At 40.9% G+C, this 22,925-nt stretch overlaps 1 protein-coding gene across 1 annotated transcript; it reads right to left on the bottom strand.

Annotated features, from left to right (window-relative positions):
* Positions 1-2,444: 2,444 nt before the first annotated feature.
* LOC127363523 (GRB2-associated-binding protein 1) lies at positions 2,445-21,140 on the bottom strand. The gene is made up of 13 exons (XM_051400055.1): positions 20,517-21,140; positions 13,731-13,859; positions 12,983-13,148; positions 11,609-11,789; positions 10,318-10,994; positions 8,610-8,692; positions 8,365-8,474; positions 7,952-8,247; positions 7,391-7,462; positions 4,818-4,914; positions 4,132-4,261; positions 3,796-3,930; positions 2,445-3,388 (listed from the first exon to the last, which is right to left on the bottom strand). The coding sequence occupies exons 1-13, from the start codon at positions 20,589-20,591 to the stop codon at positions 3,203-3,205; spliced, it is 2,337 nt and encodes a 778-aa protein (XP_051256015.1). The 5' UTR covers positions 20,592-21,140; the 3' UTR covers positions 2,445-3,202.
* Positions 21,141-22,925: the final 1,785 nt, after the last annotated feature.

A 22,925-nucleotide genomic window follows, 5' to 3' on the forward strand; every position in this document is an offset into this window, starting at 1 on the left:
CAGAGCCAGTCCTGAATCACTGTCCTCAATCTCAGATATCCTCACTCACTGTCAATAAGTTTGAAGATGTGCCTGTACTTTGCTAGGTAGAGTGTGTCTCTATTGACTCATGCTGCTCCTCCTATTCACACCCCTGTCTCCGTTAAAACGTCATATGATATGTACATGCAGTTCGTGTGGTTACAGGCCTTGCCCTCAAATCATGTTAGGTAGTCAAACTGGTTTATCTGGGCTGAGAAACAGCTGGAAAACAGAATGTCCCCTTTTTCAGGTATAGTCAGATAATACTATCCTTATGTAATAAACAAAATTCACATTTTACACACATAATATATTGACATATTAGAATCATATAAGAAGGGTTCTAATATTCAAAATATGTTACTTAAGATTTTGCTGAATTAGATTTCTGCTTTTAATATTTTCAAATCGTTCAAGACAGTTTGGGAGAAAATAACAAAATATTGGCATTAATTGCAATATCCATTCCATAAATTAAAATTCAGTTTCATACAGATTATTTACATGTGTGTTTATGTATTAAGGTCTATGACATGCAAGCTGTGCAGCCTAACTGTCCAAATACTAAGATGAAGATAACATCATTTAAATTCCATTTCCTGGTGTGAACTTACTTGTGAATGAGAGATCTGTCAAAATAAACAACAGAGATCTGAAGTGACTTTACTTTCAGTTTGCAGTAGCAGCTCATTTGCTTCAAGGAAAAAAACATGTTTCTGTGAAGCCAAGAAGAGGAGTCATGATGACTCAGCTCATAAAGGAAGTTCAAGGAGAAAATACTTCAGGTTCAGGTAACAATAATAATGAGTAACAGTGAGTGGCCAACTATTAGCTCTCCTATTTGTTTTACAGTATATTGATGGAGGATCTATTACACTGAGTAGTTTGGTCTTGTTTAAAGGCTCTGTCTGATCTAGTGCAGTACCCACCTGATGTGGATACATGAGAACTCCTGTGTGTGGACGAACAAGCAAACACTCCCCGTCAGGTATCAAATCAGAGATCAGGCTAGGGTTTTTATAATAGGTGGGCCCTTTTCTTACATCCCTCCCCTTGGATACGGTTGCTAAACAGACAAACACTGACATTTACAACAAACAAGAGTACGAATGCCTCAGATGTTTTGAAAAAGAGGTGGAGTGAAGTTGGGAAAAGGACTTGTCACGCCCATGTAAATAACAGTAACGTTGCTTAGAGACATGCCTGCCAAAGTTTTTTTCCCTCTTGTTCACTGTAGTCCGCCACTTTGGTCCAGACTGAACCATCTCAGCAACTATTTGATGGATTGCCATGAAGCTTCATACAGATATTCACAGTTCCCAGAGGATGAACCTTAATGACTTTGGTGATCCCCTGACCTTTCCTGTAGCGCCACCATCAGGGGGATTTTTTGGGTTTGAGTCTCAACATGGGTTGCCAAGAAGTCAGGTTCAGACACTCGTGTCCTCCTAAGGATGAACTGTTATCACTTTCGGAAATGCAAATTTCCTCTAGCGCCACCATCAGGTAAAACATATGAATCTGTCCCAACTTTGCTTGTTAGTTTAGCCTGTTGTTGCATGTTAGCATTTAGCTCAAGTACTTCACAGTGGGTACGGTTAATTACCTACCTGCAAAGGACAGTGACTTTAGGGGGTGTGGCCTCACTCTCTCTCCCTGTCTCCAAGCTTCCATTTTATGCCTCCTTAGATTTGTATTCTACATTTAGGAAGAACATTTTGTACTTTTTACTCAACAAAAGTAATATAACTGGTATAGTTACTCTGCATAAACATGATGAATGTAGGTGTAAGTACCCCACAGGGAATAAAATACTGACAGTTAACTGTTGTCAGTCATTTTAATTGCTGAAAGTAAACAGTCATCATGTAGCTACATTAACAGTTCCCCATTTAACTGTTAGTCGTTTGAGGTTCAGATTTGTTTATTTAAATTAATTTACCGGAAGTTTGAATATCGGCTCTTCTGGTTTAGTTTATTTGAATATTTGAGATAGGTCAGACAGGTCATTTAAATATGATCTAAATTCATCTCCATTGTTTGAGTATGATAACATGTTTTAGGCATGATGGCAGCATGACTATAGGAATAATAATAAATAAATATAAGACAATAAAATGCTTTCTGTTTGTGGTTGAGTGGATGTAGAGCCGGTCATCCACTAACCAAAAGGTTGGTGGTTTGATCCCAGACTCCTCACTCTGCTTGGTGAAGTGTCCAGGGGCAAGATACTGAACCCAAAATTGCTCCGATTCTGTGTCATCAGTGTGTGTGAATGGGATTAGTTAGTTTCTGATGAGCAGTTGGCACCTTGCATGGCAGCCTCCGCCATCATTCTGCGAATGTGTGCTTCATTTGCCCAGCTGTTTGGATTCAGATGACTCTGTGTCATGCAAGAATCAATAAAACACACTAGAAACCTGTGTCGTGTAGTGTTTATTCATGTATTCACTGTCGAAAAGTCATTACTAAAAATCACATTTGTCACTCACAGAATCAATGAAATTATTCAGCAGTAACATTACAGATTTGATTTGACACAATAATTAACTGCACACAAACTTGCTGGGATGATTACGTAAGGGAATCATCAAGTTATTCAGATTTTTTTAATCATCAGGACAGTCCACCTTTATTTTCTCTATACCAGCAGAAAACACAATGTTTAGAGAATAAAGGAGCTCTAACTGATGCTTGGTTGGATGCTCGTGGATGTTACCTGTGCTGTAATTTTTATTCAAACTGGTGTCAAACCTGTGACCTTAGTTTTTATGTCTACAACACATCTCTGACGCGGAAACTCTGGAGGAAGAAATACTCTAGTTGGAGATTTAACTTAAATCTCAGCAGGTGCGTTGGAAGAACCTCAGCTTCCCTGGCTAAGTGACACTAATGTTACCTAATTATAATGTCAATGTAGAACCATGTTAACCAATCCTTTGGAAACAAGCTTTGCCTTCCATTCACACATTCAACAAAAACTGTGCTCTCTCTACAGCAGACAATCCGATTACCTGTGCTGGTAATACACACTTGGGTTGACAAGTCAGCTGAGCATGAACATTTTTATGGAAACTCTCAGGAAGTGATGAATTTATTACTTTTCATTAAAGTAAATCTCTTTTTCCTTTAACGGCCTCAGTGCTCGTTAAGAAGCTTCTTCAAACGTCTGTGTGCATTTCTAGCATTTCTCCTTCTCTGTGGACATCCTCCCATCATGCCACGCTTCTCTGGTGTTCCTCAGGGCCTTGGTTCTTTTGGGGTCCACCACCACGTAGTCCACACGTGTGCGCCCGCCCCGTGCGAGCTCCTCGCCCGTTCCGGCCTGTTCGGCGCCGCCACCTCCGCCTTCTGCTGTGCAGCGTTTCTGGTTGTGGGAAAAAAAAGTATTTTTATCTGTTGATTGATTCACTGCAAACATGATGTGAATGACAAAGCAGATACTTCCTTATCAATAAAATATATCACATTCTGAATGTATGTTGAAAAATATTAGAAGAAAAAAATGAAGCAAAATAAGAATATTGTACACATGAAGAATCTGTTGATCTGGCGCCCTCTAGTGGCTGACCTCCTACTAGACATTTCTACCTGCCAATTTCTTGCAATTATGGAAAAATTATATGATTATTATTATTATTATTATTCTTATTATTATAAATAATTATTAATATTATTATAAAAACAAATCCATACAGGCATTCAAAGCTGCTCTATATAGTGACAGTAAATAAATAATATTATTTAGAAAGAGAGGAGAGAGAGTGGTGTTACCTGTCTTGTTAGTGTCGATCGCCCAGTGTGGAGGTCCAGGTCCAGGTACTCCACCTGTTTGTCGCTTCTGGCTCGCCGTAGCAACGGGCTGCTGACTCCGCCCTCTGACGCCCGGTGCAGCATGAGCCTCAGAGACTGTACACACACACACACACACACACACACACACACACACACACACACAAGAAAGAAAGAAAGAAAAGTTTAGAGGAAAGAGAAAGGAAGGAAGGAAGGAAAGCAGAGAGTAGGAGGAGAAAGAAGTGATGATGACAAAATGAATAAGATCAGAAGAGGAGGAAGGATGGGGGGGACGGGGGGGGACGGGGGACGTTTTACCTGCTCTCCGGCACTGAAGCTGAGGTTGGAGGTTGTCATGGCGACGTAGCTGTCATCCGGGTCATCGGAATCAGAGGAGGGAGATGAGCTGTGAGCAGAGGTCGGCCTAGCTGCCCGACGACTGGACGGACTGACACACACACACACACACACACACACACACACACACACACACACACACACAATTAATCATTAAGCACATTTTAGTGAATTAGTAAACTAGTAAATTTAATATTTTGTGTGTTGGACTGTTTTATATCACACTGGGCTCTAGGGTTTGATGTGATATAGGTAAAGTGATGAATCAATTAATATTAATTGATAGAACAATCAGCAGATTAACTGATTATGGAAATAATTGTTAGTAGCAGACTTTTCCATCAAACTCCGGAATTATGTTGCACATTTTAATTGACATTTTAGAGAATAAACAATGATGATAAACAACTTTTTAGAGTGGTTTTGACTTGTAGTACTCACTCACCGCCACAGGAGGGCAGCAGAGTGCAACCCAGCTCATTGTACCTGCTCAGATATTCTCTCTCTCTCTCTCTCTCTCTCTCTCTCTCTCTCTCTCAGACCTAACAGACCTTTAATATCGAGTTGTTTTGTAGCTTTCTGTCAACGCTGCAATATAACACCGAGCCACTGCTCCTTATCACGCACACAAACACACACAGACTTACTCTCGCGTGAAGGTTCGAGTGACAGGTGAGCGGATGGGGGGCGGGACTTCCTGCCAGTCCTGCTGCACTGGAGTGATGTTCAGAGGAGCTGGTTTCACTGGGAGGGAGGAAGAGGAGACCTTTTCAATTTCCACTACATTTTGAAACACATTTCACTGCAGAACTAAGGGGGAAAAAAACTTTAAAAATACAGTGGCGTATATAACAATATAACATATATATACATTTCACCCAAAATCAGATCAGAAAAGACTGAGATCATCTTCATCTGTACATTGAGTGCAGATTTAGGACCAGAGCACATCAACACTGAGCTGTTGTAGCTGATCCCTGATCTGTGAGCGGTGTGAAGACAATAAAACTCGCTTATAGCTCATAGATATGATGAATTTATGTATTTGAGTTAGTTGTTGGATGCTGTTGTAATTAAACTGCTACAGGACTTGTTCTGAAGTTGTTCCTTGGTTATTAAGTATAGTATAAGGGTTAAGCTAAGTTTCTCTGCAGGACATTTTTACCGACTGTTTCTGTGCAAAATGAACTGAAACTTCAAACAGGGTCGAGTCTCCCTCTCTTGTTTTTTTTTACGTTTGTTTTTTTCACCCCGCATGCATCTTGATGTTGGGAAGGTGTGCAGTGATGCAAAATAATAAAGTTTTTTGTATTGTCTCAAACTGGTATTGGCCATTGGTCTTTTGCCGAGTCCCTACCTCCTTCAAAACAAAACCATTGATGACCATTTTTAAAACGTATTTTACGTTTTCAGCATTTTTTGCATGTTATATATGACATGCACCGGTCTCAATGTCGAGAAGGCGTGCAATGATGCAAAATAATAATAATGATCTTTAATTCCCATCCAATGCATTCAGATTAAAGTTATGAGCTTGTTTTGAATATGTTAGCAGCAGAAAGTACAGGTATCTGTCTACAAAAGTAAAATACTCAAGTAAACAAATACCTAGAAAAAATTAGTACACTAACAAAGTATTTGTACTATGTTACATCCCACCTCTGGACATTGGATAAGACATAAGTTAAGTTATTACTGCTGACTGTATTAATGCTTTCCAAAAGGTCATCTGAGTAAAACAGGACAAAGACACAAAGAAAGTGAAACAATCAAAGAGTGATGAGCTTTATTATGTGTAGAGGAGAGAAGAAGTAAAACCTCAAATGAAGAAGTAGTGTTTTGAGTGTTGCAGACTTTGCTCCTTAACTGTCAACCTTCACTAATATTTAATGTGAATGTTTCTATAAGCTACAGCTCTATATATGGAGCTGTGTGTTTGAGTGTGTGTGGCTGTCATGACCCCACTGTGCAGCCTTGTTGAGCAAAGTGGAAGCCGGTAAATAATTAAAACTAAAAGAGGCCAGAGGGGAAACGAGGGAGACGTGAAATGACTAACGGATGGGGGGGGAGAATGGAGAGAGAGAAGAAGAAGAAGAAACGATGGTCTGTTTCAGGAACAGAAAGAGTCTTACTGGCAGATGTTTCAGACTTTAAGTGAACAAACAATGACAGAAAATGTTTTGCCAAGTCGGACCGGCGAAGGAGAGACGACCAAAAAACGGGAATTATATTGTGGTGGAAAATAAACTGCAAGTACTGATGGGAAACGAGAGTCTAGACTTTGTTTACCAGTCTCACATTTATAAGCTACGAGAGTTCTGTCTATCAAACAAAGACAAAACAAAAACAAACTCCTATTGAACTACTGATGTTAATACAATGTATTAACATTCCTTCAACTCAGGCAGTTTCAGATCAAAATCTTGCCTCAGAAGGTTTCACTTTGAGTTGGTTTCTGGCCTCAATGACATTGATTACAGTTGTTTGTAAAGAAAATACCTCATTTTGTTGCTTGTTAACCAAGACCAGAAGCTGCTGGTCCATTCTCAGATAACAAACCTATCGTCATTCCGACAGGAACGTTAATATTGGACGATTCTGGGAAACCCTTGATTATGTTCATTGACAGTTAATATCAGCGCTATGGTATGTTTAAACAATGCTGTAGTACTGGAGTCTGTGCTCAAATTTAAGAGGGTTTTTCTATTATATATGTACTTGCACTTGGACTTGGCCTATTGGTCTTGCCAAGTACCTTAGGGTATTAGCAATAAGCGCCTGTCACTTGCATGCCTGCCTGCCAAATCTCATCTCTTTTCTGTTTGTTTTTTTTCTGTTTCGGCCTTGATTTGCACTCATTCTTGACTTGGACTCGAACCTCTTTGGACCTCTTTGCTCTTGACTCGGTCTCGAGTAGTCCTGGTCTTGGACTTTAAGGAAATAGTGTAGTTGTAGGACGATAGTGGTTATGGTTGCCAAAAAAACGGGCAAGAAACTCTAGTCTCTTGCATGAAAGTCGGCCTCACTACACACTAATCCACCACTCCAACCTCCAAGGACACAGTACTTCCTGCGTCTGCAAGGAGCAATGGATGTAGTTTTTCTCAGGATACTTTATAGCAAAGCAACATCATTGTAAGAATGTTCTCTGTGTAATAAGCAATGCTCATGTCCGTTTCAGTCTGTGTTGTCAGTTCTCAGCCCAGTTAATAGTTTGTACCTCTGGTTTTGTGCGCCGTCTCTCCGGCAGTCTGGACATCTGTTTTCTCTGCAGGCTGACTGGCAAAAACCCCTGCAGGGATACACATCATCAGACAGGAGAGAGCATCAATGAGGCTGCACTACTGCAGCAACTAAATCAATGGGGACGGATCAATGCTTGCTGTAAGTGTGAAGAATTGACATTTTAAGTCACAATGAAGTTTCTTTCCACAGGCCATCACTCCGCATCACTAACACTAAAACTTGACTGATGATGACTTTACTGTACATATTCACCTACTTAATGTATATTCATTTAATATTAATTGCTTGGAAATCACATAAACTTGTACATTGTATGCCTTTTATATATATTTATTTATTTATATATATGTTTATATTTTTTTGTGATTTTCATTATATAATGCTGTTCTTTATGTCTTTTTGTATCTTATATGTCTACAAAATGATTGACTTAGTGATTGTTCTGGATATGGAGCAGTAACAGAGGGATTAAACACCAGATCAAGCTTCCTTTGACACAGGGTTAGCTATAAATTCCAGATAACCTGCGACCCACCTCTGCGTTGTGGTTTCAGGTTGCGATGGATTGGGGGGGGCATGGCTTTGACCTCCACTCCTCCGGCAGTGTTAATGGTATTCCTCCGGAGCGGTGGGGTGAGGGGAGCAACGGGGGTCAGGGGGGAGTTACGAAAACCCATGTGAGCGGGTGGGGGAACTTGCCTCCCCAGGGACGCCAGGTCCCCTGTCGCAGGGGTGGGATGAATGGGAAGGGACGGGGTGAGGGGGGTCATGGGGACGTAGTTTCCATCCTGGAGCTGGGCCGAGGGGTCGGAGGCAGGAGTTGGAAGCACCCTGAAACAAGAGAAGAAGAAACTGAAGTGCCACATTTTAAGTTAAGAAGGTCCAGCCATATAAAAAGAAACCAGCACATGGACACAATTTTATCACTTCACGTGTCCTCTGACCAACCTTGGTGCAACAGGAGGCTCCGTGGTGGCTGCGCTCATGGGAACATAGTTTTCGTCCACATCGTCATCTTCAGCGCCAACACTACCCAGAGGTACCATGCCTTTATTAAACTGAGAGAGAGAAAGACACTTGCATTTTGAAATGATAAACTGAAAAGAGATTAAAAAAAAATAAAGAACAGGGAATGACAGAACAGAAATTCTGTCACATATATTGTATTTTAGGCTTTAGAAGTTTTAACTCACGAAGTAGCTGTTGAAGCTCTCGCTGAACTCAAACATGCTCGCTCTCTCGGACCGAGACCGAAGGATGTAAAAAGACTCACAACCTGAAACACAGAGCGTACAGACCATCACATCAACCACCTGAGGCTCAGTGCGCTCTTAAAGGGTGATGACGTTCAACATTTTGGGAAGCAGGTTTATCTTGCTGAGAGTTAGATAAGAAGATCGATACCAATCTCATGTCTGTGCGTTAAGTACAGAGCTGGAGCCAGGAGGTTAGCTTAGCATAAAGACTGGAAACAGGGAAACAGCAAGTTCTGGCTTGTCCCACTTCCAGTTTTAGCCCCGTCCATTTCGAGTGTGTATAAAAATACACACAATTTACTTGTCAGAACAGATCCAGATAACGCCGAACATCCCGACTGTTCTCCTAAACATGCTCCTAAGCAGTTGCGTCTCCATCATGAACACTGTACATTTTTACCACCCAGGCTGAACTGGTTGAAGAGGCTCTTTGTGCTCTTGCGGGGCAAAGTTCTCGTCTTATTAAGGATACTAATGCCAATCAAATTATGGTGAAAACAGGCACAAATTGTTTTAGCCATGAGGATATAATCCAGTTCTGCACAACAAAGCCGCTTTATGACTGCAGAGCTCTCTGATCTCCTCTGAGGTTTTAAACTTTGCCACCTACTAGTGACGATGCAGCCTCTTAAGGGGATTTCACCGCCACTGTAACTGAATATTGAATTAGGAACAATATTTATTTCCGTTGACTCACGACTGATTTACATGACATGTGCCAAAAGGCATTCCTCTGTGAGCAGCTCTGTCAGGCAGCCAGTTGGCATCCGTTTGTACCTCTTGATTCTTCATCAGCTTCATCAGCTTTTGCATCGATGATTACATTCAGACGTACAATATGTAATTTCTGACTCTAGGGGTCTCTCACATCAAAACAATAACAATAACACTGAATAAAGCAGTTACACCTTTAAAATCAGTGTTTCTCTGACGCAGTTTGGCAGACAAAGGACGTCCCGGAGGGGCTGTGAGCGGAGCTGCTAAGATTAGCTCAGCTTGTTTCTCTGATAACTTAAGATCCAGACACTCAGGAGGTTTCTTCTAGGAGCCAAATTATCCACACAGGTCTCCTCCTCTCAAAAAAAAAAAAAAAAAAACAGACCCGGTTATTAAAATGAAACAAACACTGAGTAAAGCAGTTTCAGGTTAAAATCTGTGTTTCTCTGATGTTTGGAGTACAAAGGATGTCCCGAAGTGTCTGCGAGCCATCAACTCAACTTGTTTCTCTGATTACTTAAGATCCAGACATCCAACGACTAAAATCCTTCATCTATAGAGTTAAAAACAACCAATGGAAACATTTGGGATAATGTAAGAACACAACTCAACAACATACAGAACATAAGTGAAGTGTTTATAGACATTTTAATGTGGACACGTAACTTTAAGTCAAAGATATAAGAAGCTAAAATAACACTATAAGATGTGACACTAAGAAATCAAACAAAGATGGTCACTGAGAGTTCATAAGGTATAAAGACTGCAAAGGTAACAAGCAGCAGCTTCTGTTATGTCCAAAAAGTGTAAAAATGTCAGGTTGTGGTATGAGAGTGATTTCTATATACATAAACATATTTCCCAAAATGTCAAACTACTATTCTAATACCAAACCTTTAATGAGAGATAAGTCAGGACAAAGGCTCACCTGTCTGTGTGCGTCCTGGCATAGCGACAGTGTTACTCTTTGGCAGACCTCCTCCCCCACCCTCCACATATCCATCCCTCCTATCATGCTCTGAGGTGGATCGGGGCAGCGTGCCCCCAGCTGAGCTCTCTCCCTGGGCTGCAAAGGTCGGGGGCTTCGGCGGGCGTGGAGGAGGAGTCGGGGTGGAGGCGTGGAGCTCCGCCGGGGTCAGGGAGTCCACGCTGGGGGTAGAGGATGGGCAGCGAAGGGGTCGTGGCTGCGGGGTGGACGCAGGACGGGGGATCTGGTAACCACTGTTGGTGTATGAGTGCGTATTTGGATGCATGGTGGAGCGTGTGTCATCACAGAGAGGCATCCCAACGGGTCGCAGGTGGAAATCCAGCGAGTGCTTCCTGGGATGAGGAGACGGGTGACAGCGAGGCCTGCCGGCTCGCTTGTAGAGGTCAAGGGTCATGCTGGCATCCAGAGACTGGCTGAAAGGGCCTGTCACGGTGGCAGCTGTCCAAGGGGATGTCCGAATGCCGGAGGAAGAGGAGGAGGAGGACGGGACTGGGAGGCTGTTGGGAAGGAGGGAAGGAGAGGAGGAAGAGGAAGAGGAGGAGGAGGTGGCAGAGGGAGGAGGGTAGAGGTTGTCGTTGTAGTCGGTTTCAAGAGAGCTGGAGGAACCTAAAGGAGGCCTGGAGACAAGAGAGACAGCAAAATAAGTTCAGAAATAGAAATCTTTCCAGCTAAAGAGGAAAATCTGATGAACTGTTCCATGACGGTTTGAAGTCTTTTAGAGATCCGTGGGTGTGATCCAGGCTAAGATAAACCTCTAATCCCCGTCCTTAAATTCAACACGTCTGAACCTGTAACTCTGACTGTTGGTCTAGTTGATTTAGCTTCAGCCGGTTCTCTTTAGTCTGAATCAGAGTGGAAAAGTTGAATTTGTGCATTTTATGTGAATATTAGCCAACATTTTTAAACAAAACTCACATGATTTATACTGTTTTTACTCATTTATAATTCTGTTGTATTCTGTTGTATTCTGTCCTTGTGACTCTGGCATGATGGACTCTCCAGTGTTCATGCAACAAAACAGCGTGTTTGTCAAATCTTTGAGGTCTAACTCACAACTTAAACTGTGTGAGATGTATAAGATCTGAAATGCTCTCTGTTTTGGTTTTGGTTCTAATTTGTACAGTGAAGCGTAGTATGAGTTTGGTATTCCTTCTGTTTCTGAGGTCTATGAATTTACTTTCACATCACAAGATAAAGTCTTGCTTCCTGTATTTTGGCTGTGTGTGTTTACCTGATGTGACTCTGGCAGTGTGATAACCACAGGTAATCCTCTTCTGCATTGGCATCAGGCTGCATGTTCCTCACACTCACTGGATCATAGGGGGGTGGGACCGACCCTGTTACCATGGTGGCACTGCCACTGGTTGGGGTTGTCGCTGTGATGGAGGATGAGCCGGAGACAGGAGGTCTCTCTGAAATTGTAGAAAGAAAAAAGTCCCCCAAACGAGAGGTCAAATAACAATATGTAAAATCTTGTAGAAAGAAAAGATATATGAGAAACTCTTCCTGTGTCTCCCTGCAGGGCATTATGGGTACTGGAGTGTTTGAATGAGACATTTGAATGACAGTATTTTCTTTAAAGCTCAACCTATCAACATGGGTCTTAGTAGACATTTTGAAAAGTAACTTTAGTGTCTCCAGAGGGAGCTGCATTGTGGGTAACGTACGGGCCAGGTTTTGACAAGGAAAAATTAAAAAGATGGCATCGCTGGTTCTGTTGCATTGATTTTGATACCGAATAAAGTCACCACTGAGTTGGCGTGCAATGCTAAACAGGCTCTTAATTATGACAAATATTCTAGTCTAACTTTTTTTCATTTTTATTATAAATAATCAAAAATGGCTAAACGTTTACCTTTAACATGATGGGACCTTGAGACAAAAATAAATACCCAAATAGGTCAAAATGATGAATGAATAGGATACCAGATCTTACTGATTGGGGCTTACGGTGTGTGTTCAGGTTACGTCTGATTTACTGTAAATACGAATTCCCGTCTGGGGTAAAACATGCATGTCAGCCAAACAGTACCATAAATATTGGTTAGGCTCCATCAAAACAGAAATCCATTGACTTCAGCATAAAACATTTAAAAAGTATCTGTTACATTTAAATAACTTATAAACAAGAGTTATGCATAATGGGATAGCAAGGCTGTATGCAACCAACAGTGTTGTATTGCACAACATTTGACTCTCTGAGATTATAATATGCAAAATGATTAAAAAAAGTTATCAGAACATGAGTTATAAGACAAAATGACTCATTGTGGGCATTAAAGTCTATATCAGTAAAAAACAAACAAAGTTGAAATGACTGTACAAAGTAAAGCTGTTATACACAATACCATATTTATGATATTTTAAATACTTTACCATATACACATCTGAGTCACTAACACACACACACACACACACACACACACACACACACATAAAGTCCTGAAGGCCTTTTTGTCAATCTTTCTCTCTGCATGTCCTCTTCTCTCCTCCCACTAGTTTTCACACTGACTCAGCCACAACCCACACATCTAACCATTTCAAATGCAAAATAAGAAAGGGGTGTGAAGAATATTTCGATTCCCTCCCTCTCTCTCCGCCTCACCGTCGTCGGTCGGGTTGAAGCCGCAGAGCAGGCAAATGGCGGACACCCAGCGGTTCATGTCCTCCTCAGACTCAGCCACCAGGTACCAGGTCCTCTCCTCCGTCCTCAGGTCGAAAACGAAGCTGCTCTCCAGCTCCTTCTTTGTGAACGACAGGCCAGCGTCCACCTGAAGAAGAAGGGGATGCAGAGAGAGAAAACAGGCAGACTGGGAATGAGTGTTGGAGCGCAAATGTAAGACCTTTAGCTAGTGTCCAACGTTTCTCCTGCTGACAGAAGTCATTGAAAAATACAAGAAACTGTGCCAAAGTAATACAAAAAATACAAAACCTGTTGCTTACTATTACTATTTAGTAAGCACTAGCAGGCAGTAGGCGTTAAACCCAGAAACTTTAGTCTGGCTTAGAGTGGAACAAAGTTTTACTTTAGTTTGTGCAGTGGAGCATATTCTATGAAGATTAAAATGACTTATCCATAAATAAATACATAAAAGAATACAGTCATGAAGAAACTCAACCCAAACCCTCAAACTAAAAAGGGAGGTTCAACATTTAAAAATAAAAAAAACTAAACATACTGAAATGAAAACTTGTATTCCAGTTATCAATGAATAGGATTAAATGTTTAAGGAAGGTATTAAGTTCATAATAGTAATAAAGTTCTGGCTCATAATGCCATGCAGCTGGTCTTTCACTGCCTTTTCAGCAGTGCTCACAGATGGTGTTGGACCGTCCTGCTTCTGTCTGTTTACCTGCTCACACAGGTTCAGGTTGATGGTCCTGATCGGCCGGCGGGACTGCTGGTTCTTGTAGTACTGCAGGATGTCCGGCTCCCCGCTCAGCCGACCGCTTCGCAGCACGAACCAACGCCTCTTCCACGCCTGGAGGGAGTGAGAGACACGTATTACAATCCAGAGGGAGAGAATATTAAATGGTTCTAATTTCTTTTTATTCTAACATAGAAAAAAGAGACAGAGGAGAGAACAAGAATGAAATGGTTTCAAACTACAAACAGAACAGTTACTTCAGTACAGTATGAATATGTTCCGTCCAAAACATGTAGATACTCGTCATGTTAATACCTTAAAACTTTAATTAATAGCACAGGCTTTTCTGCCTCTATTAAGGACAGGCTTTTAATTCCTCTTGCACAAACTCTTGCTCAGCAGAGAATAAATACTTTATTTAAACCAGTATAAATGTTCCTTTAAAGCCGTAAGAATTACGCAATGTGCATACATATCACACAAATCATTAATTTCATTATTTCATATTTTGGTGCTCATGGTTTCCATAAAATGAACTAAACGATTGAACTGACTGAACTAACGATGTGTAGCATGTCCATATCAGCAAAAAAACCCATTTATATTTGTAAAGGTCATCTAAGCAGCTTAGAACTCGCTCAAGCTGGCTTTAAGAGGTTTTATACATCCTGCGTCAAAACATGTAGCCACACCAGGCTAGTAAAGGTGAGATGAACCCTTTTCATTTTCAGAGGGTTCATGGGAACTTTCCTCCAGCGCCACCATTAGTACAAACTATCTCTAACTAGCAAAGATCTACTATAGACTTCTCTTTTTATACCCTATACTATTGTCTTTTATGCTCAAATTATACTTGTCAAGGAGTCAACAGCAGGATTTAGGACTTTAGCAAAATGAAATTCTAGATTATTGATTAAAAGGTCAGTTCCTCCTCTCTCTCTAACTTTCAAACTAACTCTAGTGTCTCTCTCCCATAAGAAAAGTTTTACACTCCAGTGCACATGAATGTTAACTAAACATCTCTGTCTTTCTCTCTCTCTCTCTCTCTCTCTCTCTCTCACACACACACACACACACACACAGTAAACTGCTAAATGTTTGACACTTCTCTCAGACTGTTCCCATCATGCGCTGAGCATTATGGGTAGGGTCCATCTCCCATGAGCGACCCATGGGATGACACCTCATTTTTCTGACATGACTCACCATCTGTGTGTGTGTGCTTGTGTGTGCTGTTAGTATTAGTGTGTAGGTAGTGTGCGAACGACACGTCATGATTATTTAAAGGTGTGAAACGCAGCATGAAGAAGGATTTAAATTCAATAACAGCTTGTGCACACACACACACACACACACACACACACACACACACACAATTATCTTGCCACGTGATAATCTCAGTGTTTTTCTGTTTAAAGGAATCAGGAGAATTTAAGTTTTCTCCATAACTATCTGAAAGGACACCTGATCGATTAAGAAGACTTGAAACATAAGGTTGAGCTTTGTGCTTCTGTTTACGTGGGTAAATACAGTCTGTGTATGTGTACGAGTGTGTGTGTGTGTGTGTGTGTTTGTGTTTGCCTGTTTCCACCAGTCCAACAAACCAAATCCATCTCTTCCGATCCCTGTTTAATTGTGTTTCTCAAAACCAACGTGACTCCAAAGGCATGCCTCTGTGTGTGTGTGTGTGTGTGTGTGTGTGTGTGTATGACCAAAGTGCACAGCAATTAAATACTGTAGAGCATGTTTCCCCCTCCCCTCCTCTCCAAACACTGACAGGAAGAGGAAATAGCTGAACAGGAAATGCCGGTAAGAGATGGCAGTAGATGTGTGTGTGTGTTTTTGTCTGTCCCCCCCCCCTCACTCTGTTTGATGATCAGTCGTCTTCAGGCTGCTGGCTAAATAAAAGCAGCGGGGTGGCAGCGACTTGTATGAAAATATTTTTCTATGCCTTCTAATTCAAGGAACAGGGCCGAGCTGCGAGAGCTAATAGACCTTTTTCGCAGCAGCTATTTTGACATGAAAAAGTAGGGTAAACACAGGCGTTACCAGTGTTACTAATTAAGGTTTTATTCAGGTCAAACAGAGTCAGGGGGCTGCTCTTGTGCATGTTAGCTCCCTGGAAAAAGGCTCTGCTACACTAAATGGAACAGGACCTTAATTAGGTGGAAACACCTGTGTTTACCCTACTAATTCATGTCAAAACGGCTGCTGTGAAAAAGGTTTGAGAACTCCAGAATTTGACTAGAACTGTCACTAGAAGCACATTTATGGTCCTTTGAGAGAGTTACTGTGCGGATACCTGTGTTGTAGTTGAGCTAACAGCCATACTACAAGAGGCTCTCATATTTTAGCACTACTGAAATTTTAACACCACGGACGCCATGAACGCAGCATTTTGTTGCCAGCTGTATGCCTCTTGGAGCTCTTTAGAAAAGGCTGATTTCTCTTCGACATCACAGCTAACCGTTAACATACTGGCATCACAGCCTATGACTCATAGGCAACAGCCGTGGCAACAACTTTTTGATTGACAACACACATTGAAATGTTTTGCGTATTTATGTTGGGTTGGGTAAAAATAAGTGGGACAGAACATGATACATATTAGAACATTAATTGAAGTGAAAACCAGGACATTTAAGTGTTTTACAGGTTTTTTTCGTGACTCTGGACAAACTCTTTACATCTTGTTAAGCTCTGAATACAGTACAGTTACGTACAGCGCGCACAACAACCGGTGCTTGTGCGGTATGCTAATGCAAAGTCTTGCCAATTTTGTCATGGTTTGGGAGGGGTGAGAATTTGGCTGAACCAAACTTTCAAATCCAAGCGTTAACTTAGGAGCTGATCCTAAGCAGAAAAAGCTGTTTTTACACACACAATATTTGTTCTGTTAACATCTTATGCCACAAGAATCTGTGATTATCTGATTACATCATTTCTTTAAACACCTTGTCTAATCTCTTCTCCCTCTATTTTCTCTCATTTCTCCTCCTCTCCTTTCGTTTTGTTTCCTCCTTTGACCTCTGACCCTGACAGGAAGAGGGCACAATGGATCTAAAATAACACTTCCTCCATCCTGCCTCCAAACCAAAATTAACACCAGACTTGAATAACAAATTTCCAACTGTTCACTTCCTTATTTACTGATCTATCCCTCCTCTTCCCATCACATTGAACACTTCTCTTGAACTGCAAACATGTGACACGTCCCAACACTTTCCATTTGACGGCAGTCACTGTAAACACTGCAAAGGAACTGGCATTGACTTGTTCCTCATCACTTCCCTAAAACTCAACTGGAACTGAAAACCACCCAAATAGGTTTCAAATTCAATAACGCTTTTATTAAAAATGACATGTATTTCATTACAGGATACCTCTGGATATACTTTTTACTTTATTTCTGTCAGTTATGTTGTCAATGTTCAGACAATCACACAGGTTGTACACAAGGAAACCCTATATCAAGATTAACAAGTGGTTCCAAAGCTTTTAGGTTTGTGACACCTAAACGTCTACTCAGCTCACGGAATGATTTTTCCTTCTTAGATAATTTAATTTAAAACATTTTAGGGAGGTTTTAGATCAGGTGACTTTCTACTATACGCTACTATAAAGAGTGAGAAAGTCCCCATATGGAGGTGGTGGGGTGGATGGATGACTCAAACAAACACAGGAGACCCAGTGTTCGTGTCCCATGTGACCCCCAAAAGTAAACAGTTTCTTTGAGGTTGCATTTTAATCATGTACTAAAGTTACATCAGGTACGTTACGTAACCTACGACCTTTTGCTAATCCTAACCAGGTTGTTTTTGTGCCAAAACTTAATGAACTCCGACCTTTGCAAGTGGCCGTTTCATATTTATTATAACTCGGCCGCGGAGCCATGTGCATCATGAAGCGACGTGAAGGATACCTACAGCGTCTACCCTTTTTTTTTAATTGATCGATGATGGTTGTTGATCATTTTGGCTGTAGTAGGTCCATCCAACCTGTCAGTCTGTGACACAGGACAGTGTCTCAGATGCAGCTTTCTTTAAACTGTGTTTGACCTTATGTGTGTGTGTGTGTGTGTGTGTGTGTGTGTGTGTGTGTGTGTGTGTGTGTGTGTGTGTGTGTGTGTGTGTGTGTGTGTGTGTGTGTGTGTGTGTGACGTTTGTTATTGCACTGAAGGTTGCAGAACTTTTTATTCTCCTTGGTTCTGTTCCAGTTCGTGTGTGTGTGTGTGTGTGTGTGTGTGTGTGTGTGTGTGTGTGTGTGTGTGTGTATGTGTGTGTGTGTGTGTGTGTGTTACCAAATCTTCTAAATCTTTAGGGAGGCCCCTTCTTCCAACCGGGCCCAGCTGAGAGCGATTAGTTTATTACATAACACACACACACACACACACACACACAGTTTTTGACAGAACAGGGAGTGTATGATGTATGATGAGGTACACTCCACGAACTCTGGCCCAATACTTAACATGAACACATGAACGCAGACTCAGCCTGCAGCAGCCATTATGAGGGGCTCCGTGTGAGTGTGTGTGTTGACAGTCAACACACAGCTGGTTGGGCAGTGTGTGTGTGTGTACACACTGGGTTGTATATACCATCATGGCTGAATGTATACACAGTCTGGACAATGGGCTCTTCATTTCGAGCCCTTCTTGTCTCTCTACTCTTCTTCTTACTCTTTTCTTCATTTTCTTTTTTTCCACACTTTTTCCTCAAGTTCTTCCTCTACTTCTTCTTCGTTCCCACCTGCGGTGGTACTTTTTTCATATGTAGCAGCAGAAAAATAAAGTGCAACACAAGCAAAGTGTCTGTGCAGTATGTTTGTTCCCCCTCTAAGGTTTTCACTGCTGGGATGACATTTAGTTTACTGATGCCAGCCAACAGGGATTGTGGGGGTCGTCAAAATTAGCTCTTGGGACAATTTTAAAGTTTTTCAATTTAGTTCCTTCAGCAATCATTTTCAGAGTCTGAACTTTTCTTCTGCTCCTTTTATTCCTCCCTGGCCTTTTGCTTTCAACACATGCACGCAGGTTTGCGCAGCTACCCTTGTTAAGATATCAACTTCATTCATTCACCACCTAACCCTAACCTCAGTTCACACCTTACCCCTAACCCTAACCAGACCTTTTGCTGCATTAGGACCGGTCTTTGATCCCCACGAGGACAACTGGTCCTGACAAGGTCAGTGTTTATATCAGAAAAGGTCCCCATTAGGAAAGAAAAACACATATATACACACACTCACTAAGAGAAGAAAGTTACAAAAGAACAGGAAGAAAAAGTAAATGAATTTAACAGAAAGGCAACATATACCAAATAAAGACAACAGAGTTTTCTCTGGAAAGAAAGAAAGAAAGAAAGAAAGAAAGAAAGAAAGAAAGAAAGAGAGTAAGGGAAAATATGGAGAGGGGAGATGAGATTAGCTCAACTCACTGGTAAGGCATGCCAGATATGCAGTGTATGTGCGTGTGTGTGTGTGTGTGCGTGTGCGTGTGCGTGTGTGTGTGTGTGTGTGTGTGTGTGTGTGTGTGTGAATAACTGCCTAAGCTGTTTCTTTACTGGAAAGCTATCCATGCTGCCGTTGGACAAACAGCCTTGTACTAATTTTGGGATATTGACCTAATATATTACGTTATATATCGACTCTTGTATCTATTTCAGGCTCAAGGCAGGTTGTCACTTTTCAGATTTGAAAGATAAAAGGTACCTTTTCTCTTATGTTGTGTTAGCCAGTTAGAAACAGCTGTTTCTCTGATACAGCGAAGGAATGCTTCTTTTGGTATTAGGACTTAATTGCAGATTTCCAAACATTTTCCCAACCAGTTAGCGAGGAATTCAAATCCCGTTCCGATGCAAGCTGAGTGGAGCAGTAGGCGCTAGGTGCTGCAAAGGCTAATTATCTATAAATATTTGGAGGCGGATGCCTTCATAAGGCAGTGGTCATATTCCGAGAAAGAGGGCAATAACATCCTTTAGTTTCTGCTTTTTCACTAATGAAGACCAAATTTCAGTTTAATTAGCATTTGATCACTTTTTTTGGTTGTACCAGATGTTTAAGGCAGAAGGGAAAAGTCAACTCTTTTTTGGATATTTGCTAAATGTAGATACTGTATATAAATATCTAAAGCAGCAGGTGGTTCAGTGTGATGATACCACAAAGATGTAAATATCCTTATGTTGAGACAGGATTGCATATTTTAGCCATACCTAGCTGCATGCCTCTTGGTGATTGCCTTTATATACATTAGAAAGTGGGTACTTGGAATTTTATGCTAAAACATAATAATAATCATTAATATCAGCAACTACTAGGCCTCCAGTTAGCAAAAAACAGTGTTACCAAGTAGAACTCTGTTGGCGTCCTCCAAATACATAAAACCTTTGACTGCTTGTGCTTTCATTTAGTTAAAAAAGACTATAAAACTGATAAGGTGGAGCAGCCGACAGCTGTGTTGTGCTTAATGTTTTATCCATTTATGATTGTGGCTCTGTAACGTAAGGAAATGACTCAGTGTGTAAATAGTGATGAAACCCAGAGCTAATCCTCAGGTTTAATTAAAAACCCCACAGGAGCATGTTTGCCCTGTAGGTGCATGTCAGCGTCTAATAAACAGTCACTACTGATGCGTACTTGACACCTGAAATAAAACACATAATAAAATGACAAGTACTTTAAAGGTGTGCTCTTTTGATAGCACGTGGGACTGTTTGTTGTTATTCTCAGATCTGTTTTTGCCAAAAGCTAAAAGAGAAGTGAAGTACTCACATATCGCCGTAGTTTTTTCTCTGGTGGGGATTTTCGCAGCCAACCTTCACACACCACCTCCTCTGCTCCGCTCATCCTGATGCCAGCAAACCAATCGATCAGCTGGGCTTCCAATCAGTGGATCGGGCTTCCAATCAGGTGTCAATGCTGACAGGCTTCCAGTTAGTCAATTAGGATTCCCAGGAGTCAGTCAGACTCAAGCAATCAAGTGTCAAGTCAATAAATTAGGCGTCAGATCCGTCAGACTTTATATAAGGTGTAAAACTGATTAGTGAGACTTCCAATCACTTGATCAGGCTTCAGATCAGACTTAAAGTCAGTTGATGCGGCTTCACATCAGTCACAGAGGCTGATCCTCCAGTCCTCCAACCAGTCTTATGATTTCTGAATCAGTGGATCAAATATAATTTGAATCAGTTGACAGCCTGTGGTAGATCAGTCTTTCAGCCGCCGCTGTAATCAGTGAGCTCAGGTCTGCTGCTTGATGGATCCACGTATCTAGTAGTTTCCATCCACACATGAGGGAGCTGCTCCTCTTTCCATGGCTGAGTCACACCTCCTTCTGAGAGGGTTTCTACTTCCCAGCAGAGTCATTCTTCCCTCCCTCTCTCTCTCTCTCTCTCCTTCTCTCTCTCTCTCTCTCTCTCTGGTTGTGAGATAACCAAACACAATGCCTCTGCTCGGACATTCCTTCTCCCCTCTCCTCCCACTTTTCCCTCCTCCTCCTCCTCCTTCTCACTCCTCCCTTTCTGCTCCTGCTCTGTATAACAGGAAACTCCCCCTGTGGATATGTATCTATGTGTGTGTGTGTGTGTGTGTGTCTGTGCCAGAGAGTTTTCTCATGCTGAAAAAGACACACTGTTCCTCAGACACATAAAATAAAAAGTGCCTCTGGACGTTTGCACAGAATAAAGTGTGGACACATTAGTATTTATTCAGTGTTGGGCAAGTTAGGACTTGAAAAATATAATCAATTACTTATTACACATTGCTTGTAGGAAAAGCAATTACTTTACTAATTACTCAACAGTAAAAGTAATTATGCTCACACATCTCATGTTGTTATATGCCAAATACATATTTATATCAAAATACTTGTATTCCTGTAAAGGTAGGCGGCTTACATTACATTACATTTGAAGGCTCGTGGGACGGTAGCTAGCAGAGCAATATCACCAGGTCAGAGGTGGATGTTTGGATATCAGTCACATTGTTCATTCTCCACCTTCAGAACAAACAAGAAGAGATTGTGGTGTAACCAGCAAATGAAGCCAGAACAGAAATGCCAAAAACTGCAGTTCCTCAAATGGCCACTAGAGGCTGGCTACAGAGGTGAGTCAATCTCCCAAAAAAGCAAATTATATATATGTAAAATATATATTAAAAAAAGGACAGCTCCACCCTTTCCTTTGTGTCCACACATGCTGGAGCACATGTACCCAGTTGCTAAATATTAGTGACTTGAAAAACCAAACAAATGGAGGCAGAAAATGCCCCATAAAACTAATCAATAAAAGGTGAAATATGAACAGATGTTTAGATTATCCTGGTGAAAACTGGTAAACTTTCAATATGCATCAAACAATCAGTGGACAGTCTAAAGCAGAGACTACTGGAGGTTAAATACCTTAAATGGGTGTATTGCACTTCCAAAAAATTGGGGCATATTGAGTTATAATAAATCTGAGAGGATGTGATTCTTAGGAAATTCCCTGAAATAACTTTAGAGATAAATGCTGACATCTAGTGGCCTTTTTAAGTATTACAAGTACTACTATTAATAGGAGGTGCCTTTTATCCTGTCAGAAAATAACAAACCAATAATTAATCACATTTTTAAACATGTATAAAATGACAAAACAAGGAAATAAATATCAGACATAAAACATGATGATTTAATTAGTATCAATCTAAGTTATCAAGCTACTTTTCTTCAGTGATTTAACTTGACCTTATCGCTGTTAATCTAATCTAGGTATTTGCATTGCAGACAGTCCAACAATCCCTGTAACACAAACAAAAGCAAAAAACCAAAACACACATGATCTTTTCCAAGTAATCTTTCATCTGCATGCACACATTTGAATGAAATGATGCAAACAGTCACTCAAATCACTTTATTTGATTCGGATCATTGACTGGATTTGAATACTCGGCAGTCATTGCTTACATAAACGTATTCTGTGTTCATCTTCATGGACAGATGAAATGACATTTGCATTTGGTGTATTATGTAATAGGAAACTGACACGAATGTTAGCTCAGATACTAAAACAAATATTCATAGATTTGCAAACATGTATTGATTGAGGAGGATATTTGTTACTGTACTTGTTTATCTGTGCTCTAGAACTTATTTTTCTGAGAACTTACATTTTTACACAAATATCTATACTTTCTACTAATTTT

This window comes from Dicentrarchus labrax, unplaced genomic scaffold (assembly GCF_905237075.1).
Source record: "Dicentrarchus labrax unplaced genomic scaffold, dlabrax2021, whole genome shotgun sequence".
NCBI lineage: Eukaryota > Metazoa > Chordata > Actinopteri > Moronidae > Dicentrarchus > Dicentrarchus labrax.